This window comes from Oncorhynchus tshawytscha, linkage group LG15, assembly GCF_018296145.1.
Source record: "Oncorhynchus tshawytscha isolate Ot180627B linkage group LG15, Otsh_v2.0, whole genome shotgun sequence".
Taxonomy (NCBI): domain Eukaryota; kingdom Metazoa; phylum Chordata; class Actinopteri; order Salmoniformes; family Salmonidae; genus Oncorhynchus; species Oncorhynchus tshawytscha.
In genome coordinates this window covers 16,745,864-16,770,109 of record NC_056443.1, presented here as the reverse complement: position 1 = coordinate 16,770,109, position 24,246 = coordinate 16,745,864, and the positions used below count along the sequence as shown (strand labels likewise).

Sequence of the window (24,246 nt, the reverse complement as noted above, 5' to 3'; positions counted from 1 at the left end):
GTTGCTGCTGTTCTACACGGTCATGTCTTATGGAAAAGTAGATCATTCCAAAAATACAGAATTTCCCCAAACATTACAAGGGACTTTTTGCTTCAGTAAGCTAGGAATCAACAACCCTGTTTTGTGTTTCTAAATCTGTTTTACCCCCACTGGATTCAATAAAGGATAACGAAGCAACAATTGTACATTTTAATTCAAATCTCGTACATAGATGCATTCCAAGATACAAGAAACACCTGTAAGAAAATAGACAGTTTGAAATCTAGCTACACCTTGAGGGGATATTGCTTGCGTGTTTACAAAGTATAGAAAAGTATTGCCCCCCCCCCAAAAAAATGACACGTACTGTCTAATGGTAGAAGAGTGAGATTAATATTTACAGGATAGCAAGCACCTCATGGAACAAGTCTTTTGTTGGATATCAATACTGCAATTCAATAAGGTCCAGAACAAATACAGAGACTGGATGCACACAAGCCTACATTTGTTTTATATACATACAAAAAAACAGACAATACTGCATTTACATGGTAGGGACAGGTTTACTATAAGAAGTTGTCTCAATCTTCAAGCCCAATTGAATTCTCAGGTAGTTCTTTAGTTATTGAATACATGGGCTTTCTATGGCCACATTGTCCCTGGTAGTTAATTACTATAGTCCTGTGAAGCGGGATAAGATCCAGACAGAAATGATGTGTGAGGTGACCTTTCACCAGAAGATGAAGCAAACGCATTGAACGATTATATACTTTTCTGTACATATGAAAAGTGTCACCTTTGTCATGGCAACCAATGTTTCAAACCCAATATATGAGATTCGAGAAAGCACTTGGGACTGAATTAATTTCCCGATTGAGCCGACATATGCAGCGGTTAACGTGAATGCAGTCTCAGCTAGCATGGGAACGTTGTCTTTAAAATGTCAATCAGGCTCCAACGCAGAACTTTACGAATAGAGCCCATAGTCTTCATGGTTTAAAACACTGATGTATTTTACAGAGTGTTGCCCATCGTCTCCTTGGTCTTCAGCCGTATCAAACGTTAAGTGTTCAGTTACCCAAAAGAGGGTTCAGAATATAGATGATCATAAAGGATACAGCCACTGATGTTTTTTTTCTTCTGGCTGTTTGGATGGAGCTCAGTGTAGCATCACGAGAGATCATGGATAAGTTGAGGGATAGAGGGGAAGGGGATAGGCTCTATAGTAAAAAATATAAGTTCACACGTTACAACAATGTGTGTGTGCGGTCTACGTTTGCACTCGTATGAATACGTATAAACACTACTCTATATCAGTGTCCCTCAACGTGGTCCAACCACCTCCCAGCCAGCCAGAAATGACAATAGGGCAGACCAGACAAAGGCATGGTGGGCCAGTCCAACCATTTCTAGTCCCAATCCACCCTGCACCCCCCAGTGTTCTATCCTGTCATACCATGGTCTCAGACCCTGAGCCCTTGCCTGTGAAGAAGTCCCAAAAATGACTTGTATGACTAGGAGAGGCTTTCTCTTTCTCCTCCTGGGGTGTCTGCCTCACCCAGATACTGTTTTCCCCCTGTCCTCCCAGGCTGGAGCATGAGGCAGCCCCCAGGGTGAAGCTCAGACCTTCGCCCAGCGGAATCCTCCGTTCCTGGGCATGGTGTTGGCTGTCCTCTGGGTGGACTCTGGAGCTACTGGAGGGCTGGGCCAGACTCAGTAGGTTGTGGTGGGAGTGGAACTGTCTCATCTGACCAATGGACTTGGACGGGGTCTCGTTGGAACCTGGTGAGGGAGAGCTTTTATTTCATTAGGATCTCTTTTAGTCCTTAATTGGACTAATCTTCCAAGAGTCCTTAAACATTAAAATACAAGCTATAATACGGTCACATTTTCACATAACACACTGTTACAAACTGACCAGATAATTACTCTAAACAGTCTGAAAATATAGATTGATTCCTTCATCTACCTTCCAATGTATTATATTTAAATGGTTCTAAAGTATTTTTTTGTATTTATTTTTTATTGAAAGGTTTGCTCAGATAAATGATTCAATTTCTTTATTGGTCCGAATCAAAATGTTCTTTTGCCTATTTCTTTTATGTCTAACACAGATAGTGGACAATCTATTCCTAGTATTTACTGAATGACTGTCTCTTACCAACTGAATACCATTGTGAATGGAGTTTGGCTGTTTTAAATGGTGTAAATTGTGAAATAAAATAAGCATTTTGTTCTCCAATTATCTTGTTGATTGATGACCAACCGAGAGCATTGTGCATGACTACAACAGAATTACCATATCGCCACCTTAAAACACTCCTTGCTGCTTTGTTCTGTTCAGTCTGCATCCTTCTAATTTCACTTGCTGATGAATTTCCCCAGACCACAGAACAGTAGTTCACCTGACTCTCAATTAATGCCTGGGTTGTTTGCTTAAGAATCTTTCCCAGTAAATATTTAGCTATAATTCTGATCATGCATGCAGTTGTAATTATTTTTTTTTTTTTACATTGAGTTATTTGAGATGACCACGATAAGCAGTTGTCTAGCTGGACCCCTAGTAGTTTGGTTTCTGACCCTCAATTGGTACTCACTCCATACTTAACTGTATCCCATTCTGTGTTGGCCTTTTCCTGGTGGAACAGACCAACATAACCTTGGTTTTCTTGGCGTTCAAAACAAGTTTGTTCCAGCAAACCCACTCCCTGATATTTCCCAGATCTACTTGTAGAGCTTGGTGTACCTGTTGAATGGATTATCTTGCTGTATAAATTGTAGTTTCATCTGCAGATATAGTAGCTTGAGTTTCAGATAAGACATAAGGAAGGTCGTTGGTATATATTAAGTAAAGACGTGGCCCAAGGCAGCTGCCCTGCGGTATTCCGCAGTTATAAAGCATGAGGGGAAGAATATGACCCATTGATATAGGTGGACTGTTTCCTGTCAGTTAGATATGACTGTACCCAATTCAAGACTCCTTAAACCCATAATAAAATAATTTTGTCAAAACCTGCTATTGTCTATAGCATTGAGCCTCTGGTCAGTCATGTCAACCAGTTCAATTCAATTTTGGCAATAAGCATGCTGATTGGCTGTGATCAGATCATTATTTTCCATGTACTCCCATATTTGTCTACTCACAATACCCTCCAATATCTTAATGAGTGAAGGGAGTAGACTAATTGGTCAACTATTGGCATGAGTAATGGGTTCTTTGCTGTCTTTCAGGGTTGGACACAGTTTAGCATGCTTCCATATATTTGGAAATGTCCCCTTTTCCAGTGATCCAATTAAATATGTATTTCAAGGGAGCTGCAATCTGGGGAGCAGCATAGCGAAGTAAAAAATTGTCCATAAGATCATAACCAAATTTACCATTGGGTAATGACTTCAATAGGATGATTGGCAATATCAGCTGGTTTTGTTATTGTTCTGCTGACACCCTCCACACTAGATGGGCATGATGAGATAGATGTACCAAGTAAGCCCTTAACTGTATTCCATACTTTTTTAGAATACTTTTTACAATCAATAAAAGCATTGTTTTAAAAATAACGTTTTTTTTCTTACGATTAATTTAACTGCATAATTACGTGGTGTCCTATAATTCTGTTAATCAATTTCCAGTTTAGATTTGGCTAACACTTTTGCCATATTTTTGGAGAAAATGCCTCACCAAATCCATGGAAATGGACAAGCCCCAACTGTACTCTTTCTTACTGGGGCGTGATGGTATTTTGTTAGGAAGGCTGCATACATTAACCTGAGCTATATGCAGCCCTTTCCTTGTCAAGTGAAGATCAATAGAGCATGTATTCGTTATAGTTGAGGTTGACATGACACACTACAGCACACAAACACAGATTTGAACATTGGATTCAAATAACCAGGGAGTTACTCTAGAGTCCCGATACAGTTTCCCATTGATGTAAAGTTTATCCATCACCAAGGAGACTCGTTGGTTCAGGCAATGCTTTTCTTTCATGATGCGATACAGTTTCTTTCTCTTTTCATTGATCTCCGTGGGGGAAGTGATCATTCATTCCAAAGTCAGTGTTTTGGAGTTCTCTGCACCAGCTCTTTGCCATTTCCTTTTGCTTAACATTTTCAAAACCTGCAATAATAGCCCCAAAGGCCTCTGGGAAAAGGCTAAGGACTCTGGAGGGGACTCTGGAGAAAGTGGACATTCTAAGGACTCTGGAGAAAGTGACATTACGCACGACATCTGTGGGCAGTTTCAGTTGAGTTGACATAATGTCCCGGACAGTGTCCTCACAGCCTCTGCTGTTGTCATTCTCCGGTCCCCCTGAAAAGATGAGATTGTCCCGCATTGATCGACACTGTACATCAAGCAAGGTTTCTTTAAGTTGTTTGTTCTCCCTTTGGTACCACCTCCACCATGAATAGAATTTACAGTACCTTTCAGCGCCGTGTTCTCTTTCCTTAGATCATCAATCCGATATTGGCTGAATTCTAGACTGGCACATAATGCATTGATGTCCTCTCGTAGTATATCCAAGATATCAAGTTTGGCAAGCCTTTCATTGATGGATTTCAACAAGTCAACATTCATATCTGTAAACCTCTCCCCACGCGCGCCCTCTTGCTTGGGGATGGTTTGATGCCATCGTTGATACCGCTTGGCCAACTTGGCTTTGGTTTGTTGAATCCTCCAAAACCAGCGACATTGTGTTATTACAATGTCATTAGAATGTTACTTTGTTATTACAATGTTATCAAGCTCTTACTATACTGATCTTATTATTCTGTTAAGGCCCCCCCCCCCACACACACCCTTCAAAAATAAAAATGTTTTAATCTTAATCATATGACAACTTTTAAGTGTACAGAAATATTTTTACAAATAATACTTAAAAAATATATATTTTAGTAGAATATGCAAATTAGGCAATGTTCAGTAAATATGCCCATATTTGCATATCATGCAAATCTATTTTCCTGGCCACTGGATGAAGTCATTTGAAATATTTTGGTTTCATTTTGTTAAGACATTCCAGGACAGGACTTGTCCAGAGTTGGCTTGGGGACGAGTACTTTTTTCATCTTGCTGTAAAATACAAAACGTACATAAACTGCATTTTTTTTGGCACATTTTTCACCAAAGAAAATGTTATCTAGAATAAAACATTTACAACATATCAACAATTCCCTCCGAGCCAGTCTGGAGAATATATCTAAGCATAACCATACAAAATATGGTGAATGCAGATGCTTCTGAAGACGAAAAATGCAGGAAGAGTCTGACTTTCAGGAAATGGCAGTTAAAGACAAGTATGCTGAAATTAGACTACCAAATGACAAACCCATATTTAGGCCCATTCACTATCTCTTTGAAGTAAGTTACTAAATATTGTCCAGTTTGAAACATTCTCTATGAAATGGGCTTTGTGTAATTCAATATAGTGAGCTTTGAAATTATTGATGCGTCCATTTTAAAGTGGTTAAAATTCATAATGTTAATGACAGTAGTATGATGATAAACTAACAAAAATATACATTTGCATCCATTATATTGTTTATAATTTTTCATGTCCACATCACGGCTCAACCCTAACACTAAGCCTAGCTTCAGGGCTACACCCCGGGTCAACTCTATCACTAAGCCTAGCTTCATGTCCACACCACGGCTCAACTCTAGCTTTAGGTCTACACTCCGGCTCAACCCTAATCCTAGCACATCCTCGGCTCAACCATAACCCTAACTTTAACCCTAGCTGGATGTTGCATACCAACAGAGCTCATAAAGGTGTAGTGACCCTATAAATATCGATGACTCCTGTCCCGCTAAGGTACACTGAACAGAAATATAAATGCAACATGCAACAATTTCAACGATTTTACTGAGTTTACAGTTCATATAAGGAAATCAGTCAATTGAAGTCAATTCATTAGATGCTGATGGATTTCAGACATGCATCTGTTGGTCACAGATACCAACAACAACAAAAAAGGTCGGGCCGTGGATCAGAAAACCAGTCAGTATCTGGTGTGACCACCATGTCTCAAGCAGCGCAACCCATCTCCTTCGCATAGACTTTTTGTTTTGTTTTTTGTTTTGTTTTGAATGTTTACCACTTTTTCTCCCCAATTTCGTGTATCCAATTGTTGTAGTAGCTACTATCTTGTCTCATCGCTACAACTCCCGTACGGGCTCGGGAGAGACGAAGGTTGAAAGTCATGCGTCCTCCGATACACAACCCAACCCGCCGCACTGCTTCTTAACACAGTGCGCATCCAACCCGGAAGCCAGCCGCACCAATGTGTCGGAGGATACACCGTGCACCTGGCAACCTTGGTTAGCACGCACTGCGCCCGGCCCGCCACATGAGTCGCTGGTGCGCGATGAGACAAGGACATCCCTACCGACCAAGCCCTCCCTAACCCGGACGACGCTAGGCCAATTGTGCGTCGCCCCACGGACCTCCCGGTCGCGGCCGGTTACGACAGAGCCTGGGCGCGAACCCAGGGACTCTTATGGCACAGCTGGCGCTGCAGTACAGCGCCCTTAACCACTGCGCCTGTGACATCTGTGTCATTGTGTTGTGTGACAAAACTGCACATTTTAGAGTTGCAGTTTATTGTCCCCAGCACAAGGTGCACCTGTGTAATGATCATGCTGTTTAATCAGCTTCCTGACATGCCACACCTGTCAGGTGGATGGATTATCTTGGCAAAGAAGAAATGCTCACTAACAGGGATGTAAACAATTGTGTGCACAAAACTTCAGAGAAATAAGCTTTTTGTGCGTATGGAACATTTCTCTGATCTTTCATTTCAGCTCATGAAACCAATACTTTACATGTTGCGTTTATATTTGTGTTCAGTGTAGTATACCTGCTGATAGTATTGTAACTTAAATCCAACCCCTTTATATACTGTATGTGTGACTTAACTTTCCTGTTGTGGTTGTGTCTACCTGCTATGGGTGTTATAAAAGAAGTGGGACCCTGGAGGAATAAGTAACTTCCTGTTGTGGTTGTGTCTACCTGCTATGGGTGTAATAAAAGAAGTGGGACCCTGGAGGAATAAGTAACTTCCTTTTCCTGTTGTGACACTCTTTAAACCTGAACCTTAACCTAAATCTGATCTTAAACCTAAACTCGATGACTTACGTTTCTTGTTGTTATGGTGGCGTTGGAGGACGTTGAGGTTGAGGAACACCTCTGTGGTCAGCCTGCTGTCCCCTGGCTCGTCGGGGTTGAAGAGGGGCGAGGGCTCCAGGGGTGACAGGCTGCCACTAGACGCCCCTACAGAGTCCAGAGATGCCCCCGTGTCCCGCCGACCCCCCGCTGTGTCTACCGTCTCCACCGTCAGGTGACTGCCACTGTGGGAGGTATCAGAGTAGGGGAAAGAAAGGAGAGGAACGGAGAGAGAAAAAAGGGGGAGGAGAGCAAGTAGAGGGAGTAGAGACTAGAGTATTCTATTATCCACGTTGCAAAAAGTCTTACAGCGCCACAAATAGAGATATTGAAACACACTCAATAAACACACAACACTAAGACTCAGAGACAACTGAAGTGCTGATCCAGAATCAGTTTAGCCTTTTAGATCATAGTGGACTGTTTGTAAATATGGGCCCTGAAGTGTACACCTACCTGAGTTTCCTGCGGAGGAGATAGTCGATGATGTCAGGATCTGTCTGGATGAGACTCATCAATACCTCCTGCTGGAGCTCTGCTGACACCTGGGGAGAGGAGGACAGGAGGGTGACACACACACGCTCGCGCCTGCTAACACGCACAGTGGTGTAACGTACTTTAAAGTGCGACCTAAAGTAGATTTTTTGTGGTATCTGAACTTTACTATTTATATTTTTAGACAACCTTTACTCCACTACATTCCTAAAGAAAATCACGTACTTTTACTCCATACATTTTCCCTGACACCCAAAAGTACTCGTTACATGTTGAATGCTTAGCAGGACAGGAAAATGGTCCAATTCACACACTTATCAAAAGAACATCCCTGGTCCTCCCTACCTCCTCTAATCTGAGGGACTCACTAAACACAAATGCTTCGTTTGTAAGTCATGTCTGAGTGTTGGAGTGTGCTCCTGACTATCCGTACATTTTTTTAAACCCGACCCCCCCGACGACGGACAGATAAAGCAGACAAACTGACAGAAAACAATATGGACAGAATGATAGACAGTCCCATGACACACAAACATGGAACCCCCCCCACCCCACCCACACACTCCAACTACCGTGAACAGTCGCCTGTAGTTCTGTATAAGGTGAAGGGTGACGTTGATGATGGCAGCGCTGTCCTCAATGCCCATGGCGTGGGGACTCATCTCCCTGTCCCCTCCGCCCCTCTCCCCCTGTAGCAGGTTGGGACCAAAGATCACTGCCAGGTTGGTTGCTGTCATCTTGTTGCCGGGGAACTGCAGGTAAAGAGAGGAATGAGTTAGGGAAAGAGAGAGAGAGAGGTTAGGGGAAAGACCGCATATTAGGTCTAGCTACTGTGTAGGCTAGTTAGTGTGAGCTACAGAAAGAGAGAGGCGTTAGGAGACAGTATATAATATAGAAAGGGTCCGGTGAGACAGAGAAACCATAATAGGAGAGAGAGAGGGTTAAGACAACCCAAAATCTATTATGTGCTCTCCTCTTGAGAGAGAAGGTAACGTGTTGACGACGGACAGATAAAGCAGACAAACTGACAGAAAACAATATGGACAGAATGATAGACAGTCCCATGACACACAAACACGGACCCCCACCCCCTCACCCCACCCTCCCCCACATTGAGACGAACCTCCTGGTGCTGTGGTCCTGTGGTGTCCTGTGCGTGGCTTTGTACGGTGTGTAACAGGGTGAGGAGGCGGAGCAGGGTATCACAGTTACAGGGGGGTAACAGGTAGAGCAGCTGCTGGAGGTACATTAGCTGGTCTGTCCCTCGCAGAACTGAGAGAGAGAAGAGACCTTGTTGAGCATAAATTCACCTTGTAGAAAATGACAACGGTTGCATTCGTATGGCTAGTGTGTGTCGTATGGGTCACTGTGCACGTGTGCCTTACGGTTGGCATGTAGGAAGGCAGCGTAGAGCTCTCTTGGCAGTAGAGGGTCAGGCATGTCTCTGAGGAACTCCTTCAGTAATGCCGCTACATCGTGGACACTGTGCTCCTCGTCCAAACACACGTCTGTCCCTATGTCAAAGTCCTCACGCAGCTAGGTGGGGCAAACGCACAACAGCACAATATCAGAACACGCACGCACACTAGAACGAGCAGACACACACTTAAAAGGCAGTGGCAACGGAGACACACACACACACACACAAGGATGCACAGTTCGAGGCAGCACCCATGTGAGAGTCAGCACACACACACACACACACAAATAAGTTCACATGCACCGGCCACACACACAGTATAAGGTCAGTTTCCCATGTGACGCATTTCTTTTTAAACAGGAAATGACAGGGATCAACGGCCCTGAGTACAAAGTACACAGCTGAAGAGAAGTACACCTGCCACAACATCAACACACTGGCTAGTCCTACCGAGTAGGGATAAATAACTACTGTATGATGTGAAGGTAATGCACAATTCTGCTGTAGTTGGGCTAACGTTTGTGTAGTATGGAGAGCAAATGTACATCGACACACTGGCTAGTATATAGGTCTAAACCAGGGGAGAGCTAATTGTAACGTTGAAGACATTAGCATTTATGCATGGAGAGCAAAAAGACTCACCTGCCGAACTCTCTTTTTGGAACTCCCAACACGAAAGATCCCCACAGTTTGTAGACCTGTGGAGAAGGAGGGAAAGCCACTTCAGATTATTGTGAAAGAGCAAGATCTCTCAATATTCTATCCCATATATTTTACACTTTCTAATTGTCAGAGAGATGGTTCAATGAACCACACTCGCATGATGAGTAAAGGCCTGATGATGAGTAAAGGCCTGATGAGTAAAGGCCTGATGAGTAAAGGCCTGAAGACTTACGTTGGTTCCCCGAGCTAATGCCTAAGCTTTAGCTAGATGGGCTATAACAGTCACATCAGCAGACCTCTGTGTCTCACCGTGTCTCTCTATGTGGCAGCAGCACCTCTCCAACACACGGGGAACCTGTCTATAGATGGGGTTGAGGCTCAACTTGGTCTGAGTCCGCCCCCCGGCACCTGCTGCAGTCTTCTTCAGCTCCAGCTCTGCAGGGTGAGACAGCTGCAGCGCCTCCAACAGGCGGGACTGACTCTCTACAAGATCTGAGATGGAGTCCACTGACAGGCCACCCTGTTGGAGGGAGAAGGGGGACGCAGGTGGAGAGGGAGGGAGAGATTAAGCATTTCAAGTTCAAGTTTCAAAACCTTTAGGAGTTGATTAAAAGGGAGAGTGAAAAACAGAGGTGAGGGAAAAAGGATGAGAAAAGAGTAGGAGAGAAACAATAGTAGGAACGAAGAGAGGGAGGAGCAGAGGGAAGAGATGAGAGACAGAGGGAAGGAGAGTGGAACATTAGGGAAGTATGGATGAGAAGGAGATGGGTGAAGGAACAGAAGAATGAGGGAGTGAGAGGATAAACAGAAGGGTGATGGAGAAGGGGGTAAAAGTAAAGGGAAAGCAACATTATTGCAACAATATTTTTCCTGGCTTTCAAAAAAGATTTCCATTAGTTGATGGAACAAAATTCTGCCAGTTGCCGTGAACACTTTCTTGCAAAGCTATCCAGTTAATCTTGGGATGAGTATGACATTTTTCCTGGGTAACATCCTGAGTTTAAGTTTTCATTTTTGGGCAAAATGTTCTGGGTTTTTTCAGGACAGTGTTCTCATGACTAATTATATGATTTATTCTGCCATTTATTTGCGTTCCCTTTGATTCCTGTTCTTCTGTGTCTCCATCTTTCCCAGTAGTGGGAGTCTTATATACAGTTGTGGCCAAAAGTTGAGAATGACACAAATATTAATTTTCACAAAGTCTGCTGCCTCAGTTTGTATGATGGCAATTTGCATATACTCCAGAATGTTATGAAGAGTGATCAGATGAATTGCAATTAATTGCAAAGTCCCTCTTTGCCATGAAAATGAACTGAATCCAAAAAAAACATTTCCACTGCATTTCAGCCCTGCCACAAAAGGACCAGCTGACATCATGTCATTGATTCTCTCGTTAACACAGGTGTGAGGACGAGGACAAGGCTGGAGATCACTCTGTCATGCTGACCGAGTTCGAATAACAATCTGGAAGCTTCAAAAGGAGGGTGGTGCTTGGAATCATTGTTCTTCCTCTGTCAACCATGGTTACTTGCAAGGAAACATGTGCCGTCATCATTGCATTTCACAAAAAGGGCTTCACAGCCAAGGACATTGCTGCCAGTAACATTGCACCTAAATCAACCATTTATCGGATCATCAAGAACTTCAAGGAGAGCGGGTCAATTGTTGTGAAGAAGGCTTCGGGGCGCCCAAGAAAGTCCAGCAAGCGCCAGGACGTCTCCTAAAGTTGATTCAGCTGCAGGATCGGGGCACCACCAGTACAGAGCTTGCTCAGGAATGGCAGCAGGCAGGTGTGAATGCATCTGCACGCACAGTGAGGCGAAGACTTCTGGAGGATGGCCTGGTGTCAAGAAGGGCAGCAAAGAAGCCACTTCTCTCCAGGAAAAACATCAGGGACAGACTGAAATTCTGCAAAAGGTACAGGGATTCGACTGCTGAGGACTGGGGTAAAGTCATTTTCTCTGATGAATCCTCTTTCCGATTGATTGGGGCATCTGGAAAAAAGCTTGTCCGGAGAAGACAAGGTGAGCGCTACCATCAGTCCTGTGTCATGCCAACAGTAAAGCATCCTGAGACCATTCATGTGTGAGATTGCTTCTCAGCCAAGGGAGTGGGCTCACTCACAATTTTGCCTAAGAACACAGCCATGAATAAAGAATGGTAGCAACACATCCTCCGAGAGCAACTTCTCCCAACCATCCAGGAACAGTTTGGTGACGAACAATGCCTTTTTAGCATGAAGGCAAAGTGATAACTTGTCACGTTCGTCGTATGAGTGAGACCAAGGCGCAGCGTGGTATGCGTACATTCTCTTTTAATGAATGAAACAAAAACCAACGACCGAAGCGTGATGCTAGACAAATTAGTGCAGACAGGCAACTTAACATAGTCAAGATCCCACAACACAAATTAGGAAAATGGCTACCTAAATATGATCCCCAATCACAGGATCATAAACAGCTGTCTCTGATTGGGAACCATATCAGGCCAACATAGACATACAAAAACCCCTAGACATACAAAAACCCCTAGACATACAAAAAACCTAGACATACAAAAACTAGAGTACACACCTTAGTGACACCCTGACCTAACCAAAATATATAGAAAAAAAGAGATATCTAAGGTCAGGGCATGACATAACTAAGTGGCTCGGGGAACAAAACCTCAATATTTTGGGTCAGGAAACTCCCCAGACCTTAATCCCATTGAGAACTTGTGGTCAATCCTCAAGAGGCGGGTGGACAAACAAAACCCCACAAATTCTGACAAACTCCAAGCATTGATTATGCAAGAATGGGCTGCCATCAGTCAGGATGTGGCCCAGAAGTTAATTGACAGCATGCCAGGGGGTGGATTGCAGAGGTCTTGAAAAAGAAGGGTCAAATATTGACTCTTTGCATCAACTTCATGTAATTGTCAATAAAAGCCTTTGACACTTATGCAATGCTTGTAATTATACTTCAGTATTCCATAGTAACATCTGACAAAAATATCTAAAGACACTGAAGCAGCAAACTTTGTGGAAATTAATATTTGTGTCATTCTCAAAACTTTTGGCCACGACTGTATATATGTGTGTGTGTGCGCGTGTGTGTGTGTGTGTGTGTGTGTGTGTGTGTGTGTGTGTGTGTGTGTGTGTGTGTGTGTGTGTGTGTGTAACTGATTATTTTTCATGTAACTGTAATCAGTAACGGATTACACTTTTCAAGTATATCGCCCAACGTGTGTGTGTGTGTGTGTGTGTGTGTGTGTGTGTGTGTAACTGATTATTTTTCATGTAACTGTAATCAGTAACGTGTTACACTTTTCAAGTATATGCCCAACGATTGTTTGTGTGTGGTGTCTGTGTTGTGCGTGTGTGTGTGTGTGTGTGTGTGTGTGTGTGTAACTGATTATTTTTCATGTAACTATAATCAGTAACGGATTACACTTTTCAAGTATATTGCCCAACGCTGTGTGTGTCTGTGTGTGTGTGTGTGTTCATGCGTGTGTGCGTGTATACACAAATCGCTGCAATTGCCATTTCCATCTACTTTGAATGATGAGCTGAATGAACTGCCTTCTATCTCTAAAATGTAGAACCTAGAAAAACACAAATACCTCCCTTTCACATTCAAGCTTTAATGAAAGATTTCCATGGAAACCTGAGTCATGCAAGCACTTAGAGTGCATCCCAATCATTGCCACAGGCAGTAGGGGTGCTGCGGGTGCTGCAGCACCCCGTGATACATCACAATTAGGTATATATATAAATATATATATATATATATTATTATTTTTTAACCAAATTAGTGCACTAGGCCTTTATTACTCCCGTATGAGCACTGAACAATATTTGTCAGTAGAGTGGAGAAAAGCCTCCCCACCCCAAAACATCTTCCCGCGGACATGATCTCAATAACCTACTTCCCTTCCTCTGTTTTGATTTGAAGGTTTCTCAGTTTTCCAAGTAAATCTGAATAAGAAATGTAAAAAGCGTGTCAACACCAAATTATTATTCAACTCAACGTTCTTGTATCTATCTCTTAGATGCGGAAATTACAATCACACACACATCTCCCATCCACATCAATAAATCATTTATTACACATCATTTAAGTTATGCATGAGTAACCTGGTCCCAGATTTATTTGTGCTGTCTCTTATTGTCTTTGTCACATTTGGCAGCACATTCAGTACATTGCTTATGTTAGGTTCAGGCCCTAATTTATGGGTGCATCTCAATAGTCTCAAACATGCCTTCCTCCTCTAGTCTCCATCCCTTCATTCTGTTCTGATGTGGAAGGACTACAGACAAACACTAAGTGAAAACAAATACAGTATCAGGTACCCTAACCCTGGCTAGTAATGACAGTGTGTTAGAGCCACCAGCAGTGATGGTGTCTGATCTCTCACCCAGCAGGGCAGCAGGTTAGAGCGCAGCACGATACAGACATTAACGCAGCAGGGGCTCAACTTAAATACACACAACACAGAGACTACGCCCAAATGCATGCACGAATGTGCACACAGTTTTTGCTCTGCTAATATTTTTACTGTGTCGCTGTGGCAAACAACGGTCTGACTCCATACCAGGAAAATGAATTGATTGTGCGAATGATTGTGATGGAGAGACAGCCAGACAGAGGGCAGACCGATTTAACTGAACGTTCCCTTGTGTGTGTGTGTGTGTGTCTCCTGTGGCACCCGATTCCCTATATTGTGCACTACTTTTGCACTATACGGTGCCATTTGGAATGCAGACCTTTTTTCATTTTCCAATATCAACACTGATTACCAGGGTTGAGGTTCGGAGAGAGTAATACTGATAGTCATCGTTGAACTTCTATACCCCAGATTTTTGTTGAAGTTGGGCATATTGTTAAAATAAAACAACTCATATGTATTTTTGAACAGATATGTTTGGATCAGTTGTTGCCACAGTATTTCACAGTTCTTAGGACTACGTTATGTGCTGGCTAGCACGTTCAAGTGCCAAATGCCTACAATAGAAATGTTTGATTGTCTCGGAGGAGATATGCCAGCGTGGTCATGTTTTGAAACCGTAGTTGGAAGGTGATAAGTCATGGTTGAGAAATGTTTGTTGGATGTTCGACTGCTCTTTTGATAGCCGAAGAGAGGTCCGCATATTTCAGACCAAAGTAAAGCCCAGACGTAGAGACAAGCATCTACATCTACTTGTCTGTGTGTGTGTGTGTGTCTCTGTGTCTGTATGTGTGTGTGCGTGTGCGTGTGCGTGTGCGTATGTGTATGTGTGTGTGTGTGTGTGTGTGTGTGCGTGTGCGTGTGCGTGTGTGTGCGTGTCTGCACTCTCCAACTCACCCGTCTCTGCACTCTAGCTTTCTTATCCAGGAACCTGGGTGAGAGTGGCTTGCTGTGCAACGCCAGTGCTGCCGATGATGAGGAGGATGTAGCACCACTGAAGGGGGATGAAGCCGTGCTACAGAGGGGTTTATTCCCGTTGCTCTGCTGTTGTTTCTCAGCCCGGAACCTCAGGACGCTGGCCTCTAGATCAAGGCAGTCTCTCCGGCTCTCCTTCAGACCAAATCAAATCCAACTTTATTTAAAGTGCTTTTATAATCCATCACAACACACTTTACAGTAAATAGACCTAAAGTAAAAGTGTATTTTCTAGTGTGCAGTTTTTACACTTGTATTTTGGATACATGTTGTTTGCTGTTTTTTTTTTTTTACACTTCACAGTAAAACAATCTAATGAAGTAGATAAAAAAAAAACCTTTAGAGCATCCTGACGCTGCTTGTATGCCCGGTCGTTGGCTATCGTCTGCGAAAGAGGTATGCCAAACGCCTTGGCGGCTGTCTCTGTGGGATGATGGAAAAGGTAGAAAGAGGTATGGATGGAGGAAAAGAGGTTGGGATAGATAGGGAAGGAAAGAGGGAGGAACAGATATTTCATTTCAGTAGCATTTCAACTATCTACTAACCCTAACCTGTTAGACAGATACATATCGCTTTGTATTCAGGCCAGAGAGTTACATTTCTGTCTCATCAGACCACAGAATCTTTTGAATTATGCTCTCAGTCTTTTATGTGCCTTTTTGCAAACTTCAGCCGTGCAGTCATGTGCCTTTTTCTCAGGAGTGGCTTCTGTCTGGCCACTCTCTCCCAAAGCGCAGATTGGTGAAGTGCCGTAGAGACTGTTATTTGGCAGCTTCTCCCATGTCAGCCAATGAACTCTATAGTTCTACCTGAGTGTTCATTGGGTTCTTGTTCACCTCCCTGACCGAGGTCTTTCTTGCCCAGTTGCTCAGTTTGGTCGGATGGCCAGGTCTAGGCAGAGTCTGGGTAGTTCTATATTCAATTTCCCAATGATGGAGATCACTGTGCTCTTGGAAACTTTCAACACTCTAGACATTGTTTTATACCCTTCCCTAGATATATGCCTCAACACAATTCTATCCCAGAGATCTATGTCCAGTTCCTTGGGCTTCATGGTATAGTTCCTGCTCTTATACATGTTATAATCACCGTTGGCAGTGATTACAGCTCACAGAGTCTTTTTGGCCAAGTCTCTAAGAGCTTTGCACACCTGGATTGTACAATATGTGCCCATTACTCTTTTTAAAGTTCTTCAAGCTCTGTCAAGTTGGTTGTTGGTCATTGCCAGATGGCCATTTTCAAAAGTAGACCTAGATTTTCATGCCGATTTAACTCACAACTGCAACTAGGCCACTCAGGAACATTGCATGTCATCTTGGCAAGCAACCCCAGGGTAGATTTGGCCTTTTGTTTTAGGTTATTGTCCCGCTGAAAGGTGAATTTGTCTCCCAGTGTGTGTTGGAAAAAAGACTGAAGCAGGTTTTCTTCTAGGATTTTACCTGTGCTTAGCTGTATTCCATTGCTTTTTATCCTGAAAAACTCCCTAGTCCTTGCCAATGACAAGCATACCCATAACATTATGCAGTCACCATTCTTGAAAATATGAAGAGTGGTACTCAGTGATGTGCTGTGTTAGATTTGCCCCAAACATTATGTTTTTGTATCCAGGACAATATTTTTTTCTTTTTTCTCAGTACAACTAAAGTTCCTGGTAGCAAACAGGATGCATGTTTTGAAATATTTGTTATTCTGTACAGTCTTCCTTCTTTTCACTCTGTCATTTAGGTTAGTATTGTAGCGTAACTAGAATGTTGTTGATCTATCCTCCGTTCTCATATCACAACCATTAAACTCTATAACTGTTTTAAAATCACAATTGGCCTCATGGTGAAATCGGTGAGCATTTTTCTTCTTTTCTGGCAGCTGAGTTAGGAAGGATGCCTGTATCTTTGTAGTGACTGGGTGTAATAATACACCATCCAAAGCCTAATTAATAACTTCACCATGCTCAAAGGGATATTCAGGGGGATATTTGTTACAAATCTACCAATCGGTTCCCTTCTTTGCAAGGCATTGGAAAAACCTCCCTCTTCTTTGTGGTTAAATCTGTGCTTGAAATTCACTACTCAATTGAGAGACCTTACAGATAATTGTATGTGTGGGGTATAAAGATGGGGTAGTCATTCAAAAATCAATTATTGAACACAGAATGAGTCCATGTAACTTAGTATGTGATTTGTTAAGCATATTTTACTCCCAAACTTATTTAGGCTTGGTATAACAAAGGGGTTGAATAATTATTGACTCAATATATTTCAGCTTCTCATTATTATTTGTTTTTTAATTTCATTATGTGATATTGTGTGTAGATTGGTGACAGAAAATCTCAATTTAATCCATTTTAAATTCAGGCTGTCACACAACAACATGTGGGAAAAATAATGCCTATGAATACTTTATGAAAGCACTGTACATGTAAACAGGAGTAATGCTGACCAGTAGCGGGATAAATAGATAGATATAATGCTAATGGAAATCAATAATCAATGAACAGCAGTGTAATGATAGTAATAAATTGAATCAATCATCATCAGCAGCGTAGGTGTGAGGGGTTGTGTGCGTGTGGGTGTAAGTTTGTGGCGTCAGTAATGAGTGTGTGAGTGAGGATGTATGTGAGTGTGTGTATGTGAGTATGTGTGTGTGAGTAAGAGTGACAGTGAGAATGTGTGTGTGTTTGAGTGGGTAGAGAGCTGTGGATGAGCATAGAGTCAGTGTGTATAGTCTGTGGGAGAGGGAGAGCAGTAGCCATTTAACAGTCTGACGGCCAGGGGATAGAAGCTGTTTGGGAGTCTGTTTGTCTGAGCTTTGATGCACCGGTATTGTCTGCTGGACGGGAGCATGGAGAACAGTCCATGCCTCAGGTGGCTGGAGTCTTTGGCAATTTTTCAGTCTTTCTCAGATACCGGCCTAGCATGTACGGCTGGGAGCTCACCACCCTTCCTTCCTGTCGATGCTGGTGCAGTTACCATACCAGACGGCGATACAACCAGTCAGGATGCTCTCGATGGTTTAGCTGTGAAATTCCTGAGGATCTTAGGGGCCATGCTAAATAGTTTCAGCCTCCTGAGGGAGAAGAGGCAATGGTGTGCCTTCTTTGCAACTGTGTTGATGTCAGAGGACCATGTTAAGTCCTCAGTGATGTGGACACCAAGGAACTTGAAGCTCTTGACCCTCCCCATTGCGTCCTACCACCGTCGTGTCGTCAGCAAACTTGATGATGGAGTTGGAGTTGTGCGTGGCCACACAGTTGTGGGTAAACAGGGAGTACAGGAGGGGGCTGAGCACACACCCCTGGGGGGTGGAGGTTGAGGGTCAGCATGGCGGAGGTGTTTGTTGCCTACTCTCACCACCTGGGGTAGGCCGGTCAGGAAGCACAGAATCCAGTTGCAGAGGAAGGTGTTCAGTCCCAGGGTACTGAGCTTTTCCAACAGCCTGACTGTGAACATTTGTATGAAAACCAAATTAAGGAAGACACAGACGCTATTAAAAACCACTGAAATGGCAATATGAAAATAAATGGGTGAAGGAGATTAATCGCAATCCCAAATTGAGAACCTTTTGTTTGATTAAGAGTGCATTAGTGTGTGAGAGATATATTATGTACAACCTACCTAAAAGCAAAAGAAAGATCGCTATTGAAACAGGTAAGATCAGCGATATTGCCCCTGCTATTGAAATAGATCGGTGTTGTGGTGAAATGGAAGAGGAAATACTATGTAACTATTGTGACATCGAAGAGATCGAGAATGATATTCATATGATCCTCTATTGCCATTTTTACCACAATATACGCTTGTCCTTACTCCAGAAAGCCCATCAGATATACCCTGGCATTATGTGGCTGAGCGATAAAGGGACAGAAATAAAAAAAATTGTCCATTGTGTATTTTCGTTTGCTGAATTTTTTGATAAAGCCTGGAATAAAAGAAAAAGGGCGACCTATAACTATACTGAACAAAAATATAAACGCAACATGCAACAAACTCAAAGTTACAGTTCATAAAAAGGAATCAGTCAATTTAAATAAATTTGCCTTAATCTATGGATTTCACATGAGCAGTAACACAGCCATGGGGGAGCAAGGCCCAGCCAATCCCAATGAATTGAGGAAGCCGGATGTGGTGGTCCTGGGCTGGCATGGTTTCACGTGGTCTGCGGTTGGGAGGCCGGTTGGACGTACTGGCAAATTCTCTAAAACGATGTTTGGCGACTTATGGTAGAAAAATGAATATTCAATTCTCTGGCAATATGTCTGGTGGACATTCCTGCTGTCAGCATGCCAATTAGACACTACATCAAAACTTGAGACATTTGTGACATTGCGTTGTGTGACAAAACTGCACATTTTAAAGTGATCTCTTATTGTCCGCAGCACAAGGTGTACCTTTGTAATGATCATGCTGTTTAAACAGCTTATTGATATGCCTCACCTGTCAGGTGGATGGATTATCTTGGCAAAGGACACATTTTTATTAACAGGGATGTAAACAAATTTGTGCACAACATTTGAGAGAAATAAGCTTTCTGTGCGTCTGGAACATTTCTGGGATCTTTTATTTCAGCTCATGAAACATGAGACCATTCATATTTTTGTTCACCATAAATTATAAAAATATTTAGCTCCAGACATAGGCATATGTATACTGAGTATACCAAACATTAGGAACACCTTCCTAATATTGAGTTGCAACCCCTTTTGGCCTCAGAACAGCCTCAATTCGTCGGGACATGGACTCTACATTCCACAGGGATGCTGGTCCATGTTGACTCCAATGTGTCCCACAGTTATGTCAAGTTGGCTGGATATCCTGGATATTCTTGATACACACAGGAAACTGTTGAGTGTAAAACCCCAGCCGCGTTGCAGTTCTTGACACAAACCAGTGTGCCTGTCACCTACTACCATACCCCATTCAAAGGTACTTAAATATTTTGTCTTGCCCATTCACCCTCTGAAGGGCACACATACACAATCCATGTCTCAATTGTCTCAAGGCTTAAAAATATTTTTTTTTAACCTGTCTCCTCCCATTCATCTGCAATGATTGAAGAAGATTTAACAAGTCACATCAATAAGGGATCATAGCTTTCACCTGGATGAACCTTTTCAGTCTACGTCATGGAAAGAACAGGTGTTCTTAATGTTTGTGTACTCAGTGTATATAAATTGTGTGTATATCTCTCTCACTTGAATCTTCTCTTTGTGACAGACCAGGGTTAAATGCCTTCCATTTCATTTTTCCATATTTATTTATCTGTTTTTTAATTGTATTTTTAAAATTATTATTGCTTGGGTAACCTTTTCTACTATTATGTATTTATTTATTTTTCATTCTTTATACGGTGCGCACTATGCAGAACACCGGAATAATTATCACTCTGAATCATTGTAATGTTTGTTTGTGTCAACTAATCCCGTAAGGAACGGGTTGCCAACTGGCAATTTGACAAAACAATTTTTGTGAATGAATTAATTCATATAAAACACACAAGCACACACACACACACATCCGCACACACTCCTGCTGTGAAGAGGCCGTAAGACCTAAAGCTGGTCAGACATGGGAGACTGGCAGAGTGCCAAGAGGTAAAGCTCTAAGGATAGGTGGGATGAACCTGAAATACCTCTTAAACCTGAAATACCCCTCTCTGTCTCTCTGTCTCTCTCTCCGTCTCTCTTGTTTTGACCCTCCCGGCCTCTCTCTCTCTGTCTCTCGCTCTCTCTCGTCTTTACGCTCTCTCTTTCTCTCCCTCTTTCCTTTTCGTCTCTCTTTTAACTCTCTCTATATCTCTCAAACCCTCCTCTCTCGCCTCTCTCTATATCTACCACTATTCTCTCTCTTGCTAGGTTCCCACCCAATTGGCGTCAGGTTTTCATGCAAATATAAAAAAATCTGCATAAATAAAACGTACATTTTCCCACCAGTGACGTTTCCACCAACCTGACTTGTTGTGGATGAAAATCAGTGTGTGATGGCATAGTGCACAAAGTTCACTGTGTTTCCATTGCATTTTCAACTCTACCGATTGTTTTGTCACAAAAAAATGTTGCTTTAATAGCAAATGTGTGTACTCTGGTCTTGGCACGTGCTCTGTAGCTAACATCTCGTAGATACAATGTGGGTAGGCTCTGCGGGTAGTCCAGTCTACATGGTGGGATTATTATGGATAAGAGCGAGAATATTTTTATTTGTCAAACGGCAGTCAAGCATCGATCATCATGTCACCAGAATAAGACCCTCGACACTTATTTGAAAGGAGCATCAAGCGCATCACTGCACTTTCACCATCCTGTGAAGTTCTTCATAATTTATTTCATCTGGAGCCTAATAAACTGCATGGTTTCCTAAATCGTTATGGGAGGATCACACATCATGTCATCGCGTTACTTCAAGTTTACTTCGATATGATGGCAGTGGTGTAAAGTACTTAAGTAAAAATACTTTAAAGTACTACTTAATTAAGTCATTTTTTGGGAATCAGTCATTTACTTTACTATTCATATTTTTGACTACTTTTACTTTTACTTCACTACATTCCTAAAGAGAATTATGTACTTTTTACTCCATACGTTTTCCCTGACACCCAAAAGTACTCGTTACATTTTGAATGCTTAGCAAGACCGGAAAATGGTCTAATTCACACACTTATCAAGAGAACATCCCTCGTCATCCCTACTGCCTCTGAAAATAAAAGCAATCTGCTTTGCTTAATATAAGGAATTTAAAATGATTTATACTTGTACTTTTACTTTTGATACTTAAGTACATTTTAGCAATTACATTTACTTTTGATACTTAAGCATATTTAAAACCAAATACTTTTATACTTTTACTCAAGTTGTGTTTTACTGGGTGACTTTCACTTTTAGTGAGTCATTTCATATTATCTTTACTTTTACTTAAATATGACAATTGGGTACTTTTTCCACCTTGGTTATTATATCAATATTTGCGCATAAATGCTTTCCCACCACCATTTCTAGCATACTAAATTTTACCGACACAAAAAGACCCCACCATGTCGGGATTTCTAAAATTGTACGGAAACTTCCTGTTTCGGTCACAGCTGTCAAGAATTTGTTTTATACTGTATGACATTACTCACATAAAAACTGTGGATGGGAATGGTGTTTCTGTCTCGCTTTTTCATTCTTCATGCTCTCTCACCCTCTCCCTCCCTCCCTCCTCTCTCACCCCACCTCTCCCTGTCTCTCAAACCTTCCTTCTCTCTTTCTCCCCCACCCTCTCTCTCTTCCCTTCACCCCCCACTCCTCTTCTTATCCTTTCCTTGAAGCTGGTTCAAGGTACACGAAAGCCACGGACACGTGTATGTAGGTACATCAACTGACTAAATCCTCCTGCAGATGCCACTGATTGGTTGCAGGCCAGTGGCTAGCTACAGTAGCTAACAGGCTAACTAGATAATAGGCTTACATGCCTATTACAAGTAGCAAGCATGTAGCTAGCTGTCTAGCGTGCTAATAAGCTATATAGTGACCAGCGGACTAAGGTTTAAGAGGCACACTACACTACTAGACCATGTGTGTTGTGGTTTTTCATTATGAGCTCAAGGGGTTTAGCAGAGTAAGCCTACACTTTGTCATTGCAGAGTGAAAAGTCAATATTGCATGATGTGAGTATAAATTACTCTGTTTTTGGTCACTTAACCCAAAATACTGTGGGACATTGACCATCATGAGAATGCATTGTAAACAACTCCCATGCTTTCATGTTTCACGAGTATACCTACATGCTGCTAGTACAAAACCATGGTATTATCATGGTATTTTGGTCACTAAAATGGCAGGAAAATGCAATATAAATGCTACAAATGCCATGGTATTTTCTTGCCATGGTAGTACAATTAAAAAAATTCTATGGTACTATCACGGTGTTTTGGTCACTAGCGTGGGTTGAAAATACCATGGTATTTCCAACAGTACCATGGTATTTTCCTTCCATGGTAGTAAACAGAAAAACATGATAGTACAATAGTATTGTTTTCATTGTACTACCATGGCAGGAAAATACCATGATACATTTTTTGAAGGATCCGGCACACTTTCTGACTACCGTCAGGCGACAGATACAGTTAGCATGAATAAACAATAGAAAGTACACACAAGTCAATTAGCAGAAACACCTGAGTGTTAATGTTATTGCGATTAACAACCATCTAAATGCATTTCCTCCAGATTAGGCTACCCATACCACTTTACCCACTGTGCTACCTTCACAGATAAGAGCCTTAAAGGAACAAGCACAACTGGCATCCATCCAGGGTTGTAGTGGAGGGTAAAACAGACACGTAAACACAGTATACACAAACTTTTATTTTGTGAAATGTGCTTTTACACACCCGAATGGTTTGGCCAACAAACTATTATGGAAGGAGGAGACTCTCACGAACACGATGCTGTTCTCCGTTTTGCTCGACGACCCCCACCAGTCGTCTTGGGACTTGTCTGAAGTCGGTACAGCCGATCTTCCAACTTCTGTCTGTAGCGTCCGAACAGTTTAGGCTAGACAATTATACGACCACTCGGTGTAAACGTGAGACTCCCACAGGCCTCACGTCTGAATGTCCCCTGGTACCAGTCAAAAACATTTATGGAAGTATATATGGAGACTGTTTAGGGACAAAATAAGGGTTTAAATACATGTATATATATATTAATATATAATATATATATATATTAATATATATATATATATTGGATAGATACTTCAGAATAAACTTCCTTTAGATTTTTTTCTGTGGGACAATCTGTTGTTCTATGTAGTGAATCTGTTATTCAATGCAATTATATGGGCTAAAATCAGTGCATTCGAAAAGTATTCAAACCCCTTGACTTTTTCCACATTTTGTTATGTTACAGCCTTATTCTAAAATTGATTTTAGTTTTTTTCCCCCTCATAAATCTACACACTATAACCTTTAATGACAAAATCAAAAATGTTTTTTTAGAAATGTTTGCAAATTTATTAAAAAATTGTTTAAATAAAAAATAAATATACAGTTGAAGTTGGAAGTTTACATACTCTTAGGTGAAGTCATTAAAATTTGTTTTTCAACCACTCCACAGATGTCTTGTTAACAAACTATAGTTTTGGCAAGTCG

The 24,246-nt window shown here is 42.0% G+C and overlaps 1 protein-coding gene across 3 annotated transcripts in view; it reads right to left on the bottom strand.

Moving 5' to 3' along the window:
* Window positions 1-175: 175 nt before the first annotated feature.
* Window positions 176-24,246, bottom strand: part of arhgap36 (Rho GTPase activating protein 36) — a 93,512-nt gene continuing 69,441 nt past the window's right edge. For all 3 annotated transcript variants that reach the window (XM_042298197.1, XM_042298199.1, XM_042298198.1), the window contains 10 exons: window positions 15,461-15,546; window positions 15,046-15,258; window positions 10,030-10,240; window positions 9,700-9,755; window positions 9,023-9,173; window positions 8,761-8,909; window positions 8,210-8,389; window positions 7,599-7,687; window positions 7,116-7,327; window positions 176-1,761 (listed from right to left, as the gene is read on the bottom strand). In XM_042298197.1, the coding sequence (XP_042154131.1) occupies window positions 1,430-1,761; window positions 7,116-7,327; window positions 7,599-7,687; window positions 8,210-8,389; window positions 8,761-8,909; window positions 9,023-9,173; window positions 9,700-9,755; window positions 10,030-10,240; window positions 15,046-15,258; window positions 15,461-15,546 (1,679 nt within the window). In that variant the 3' untranslated portion in view covers window positions 176-1,429. The remainder of the gene's footprint in view (window positions 1,762-7,115; window positions 7,328-7,598; window positions 7,688-8,209; window positions 8,390-8,760; window positions 8,910-9,022; window positions 9,174-9,699; window positions 9,756-10,029; window positions 10,241-15,045; window positions 15,259-15,460; window positions 15,547-24,246) is intronic.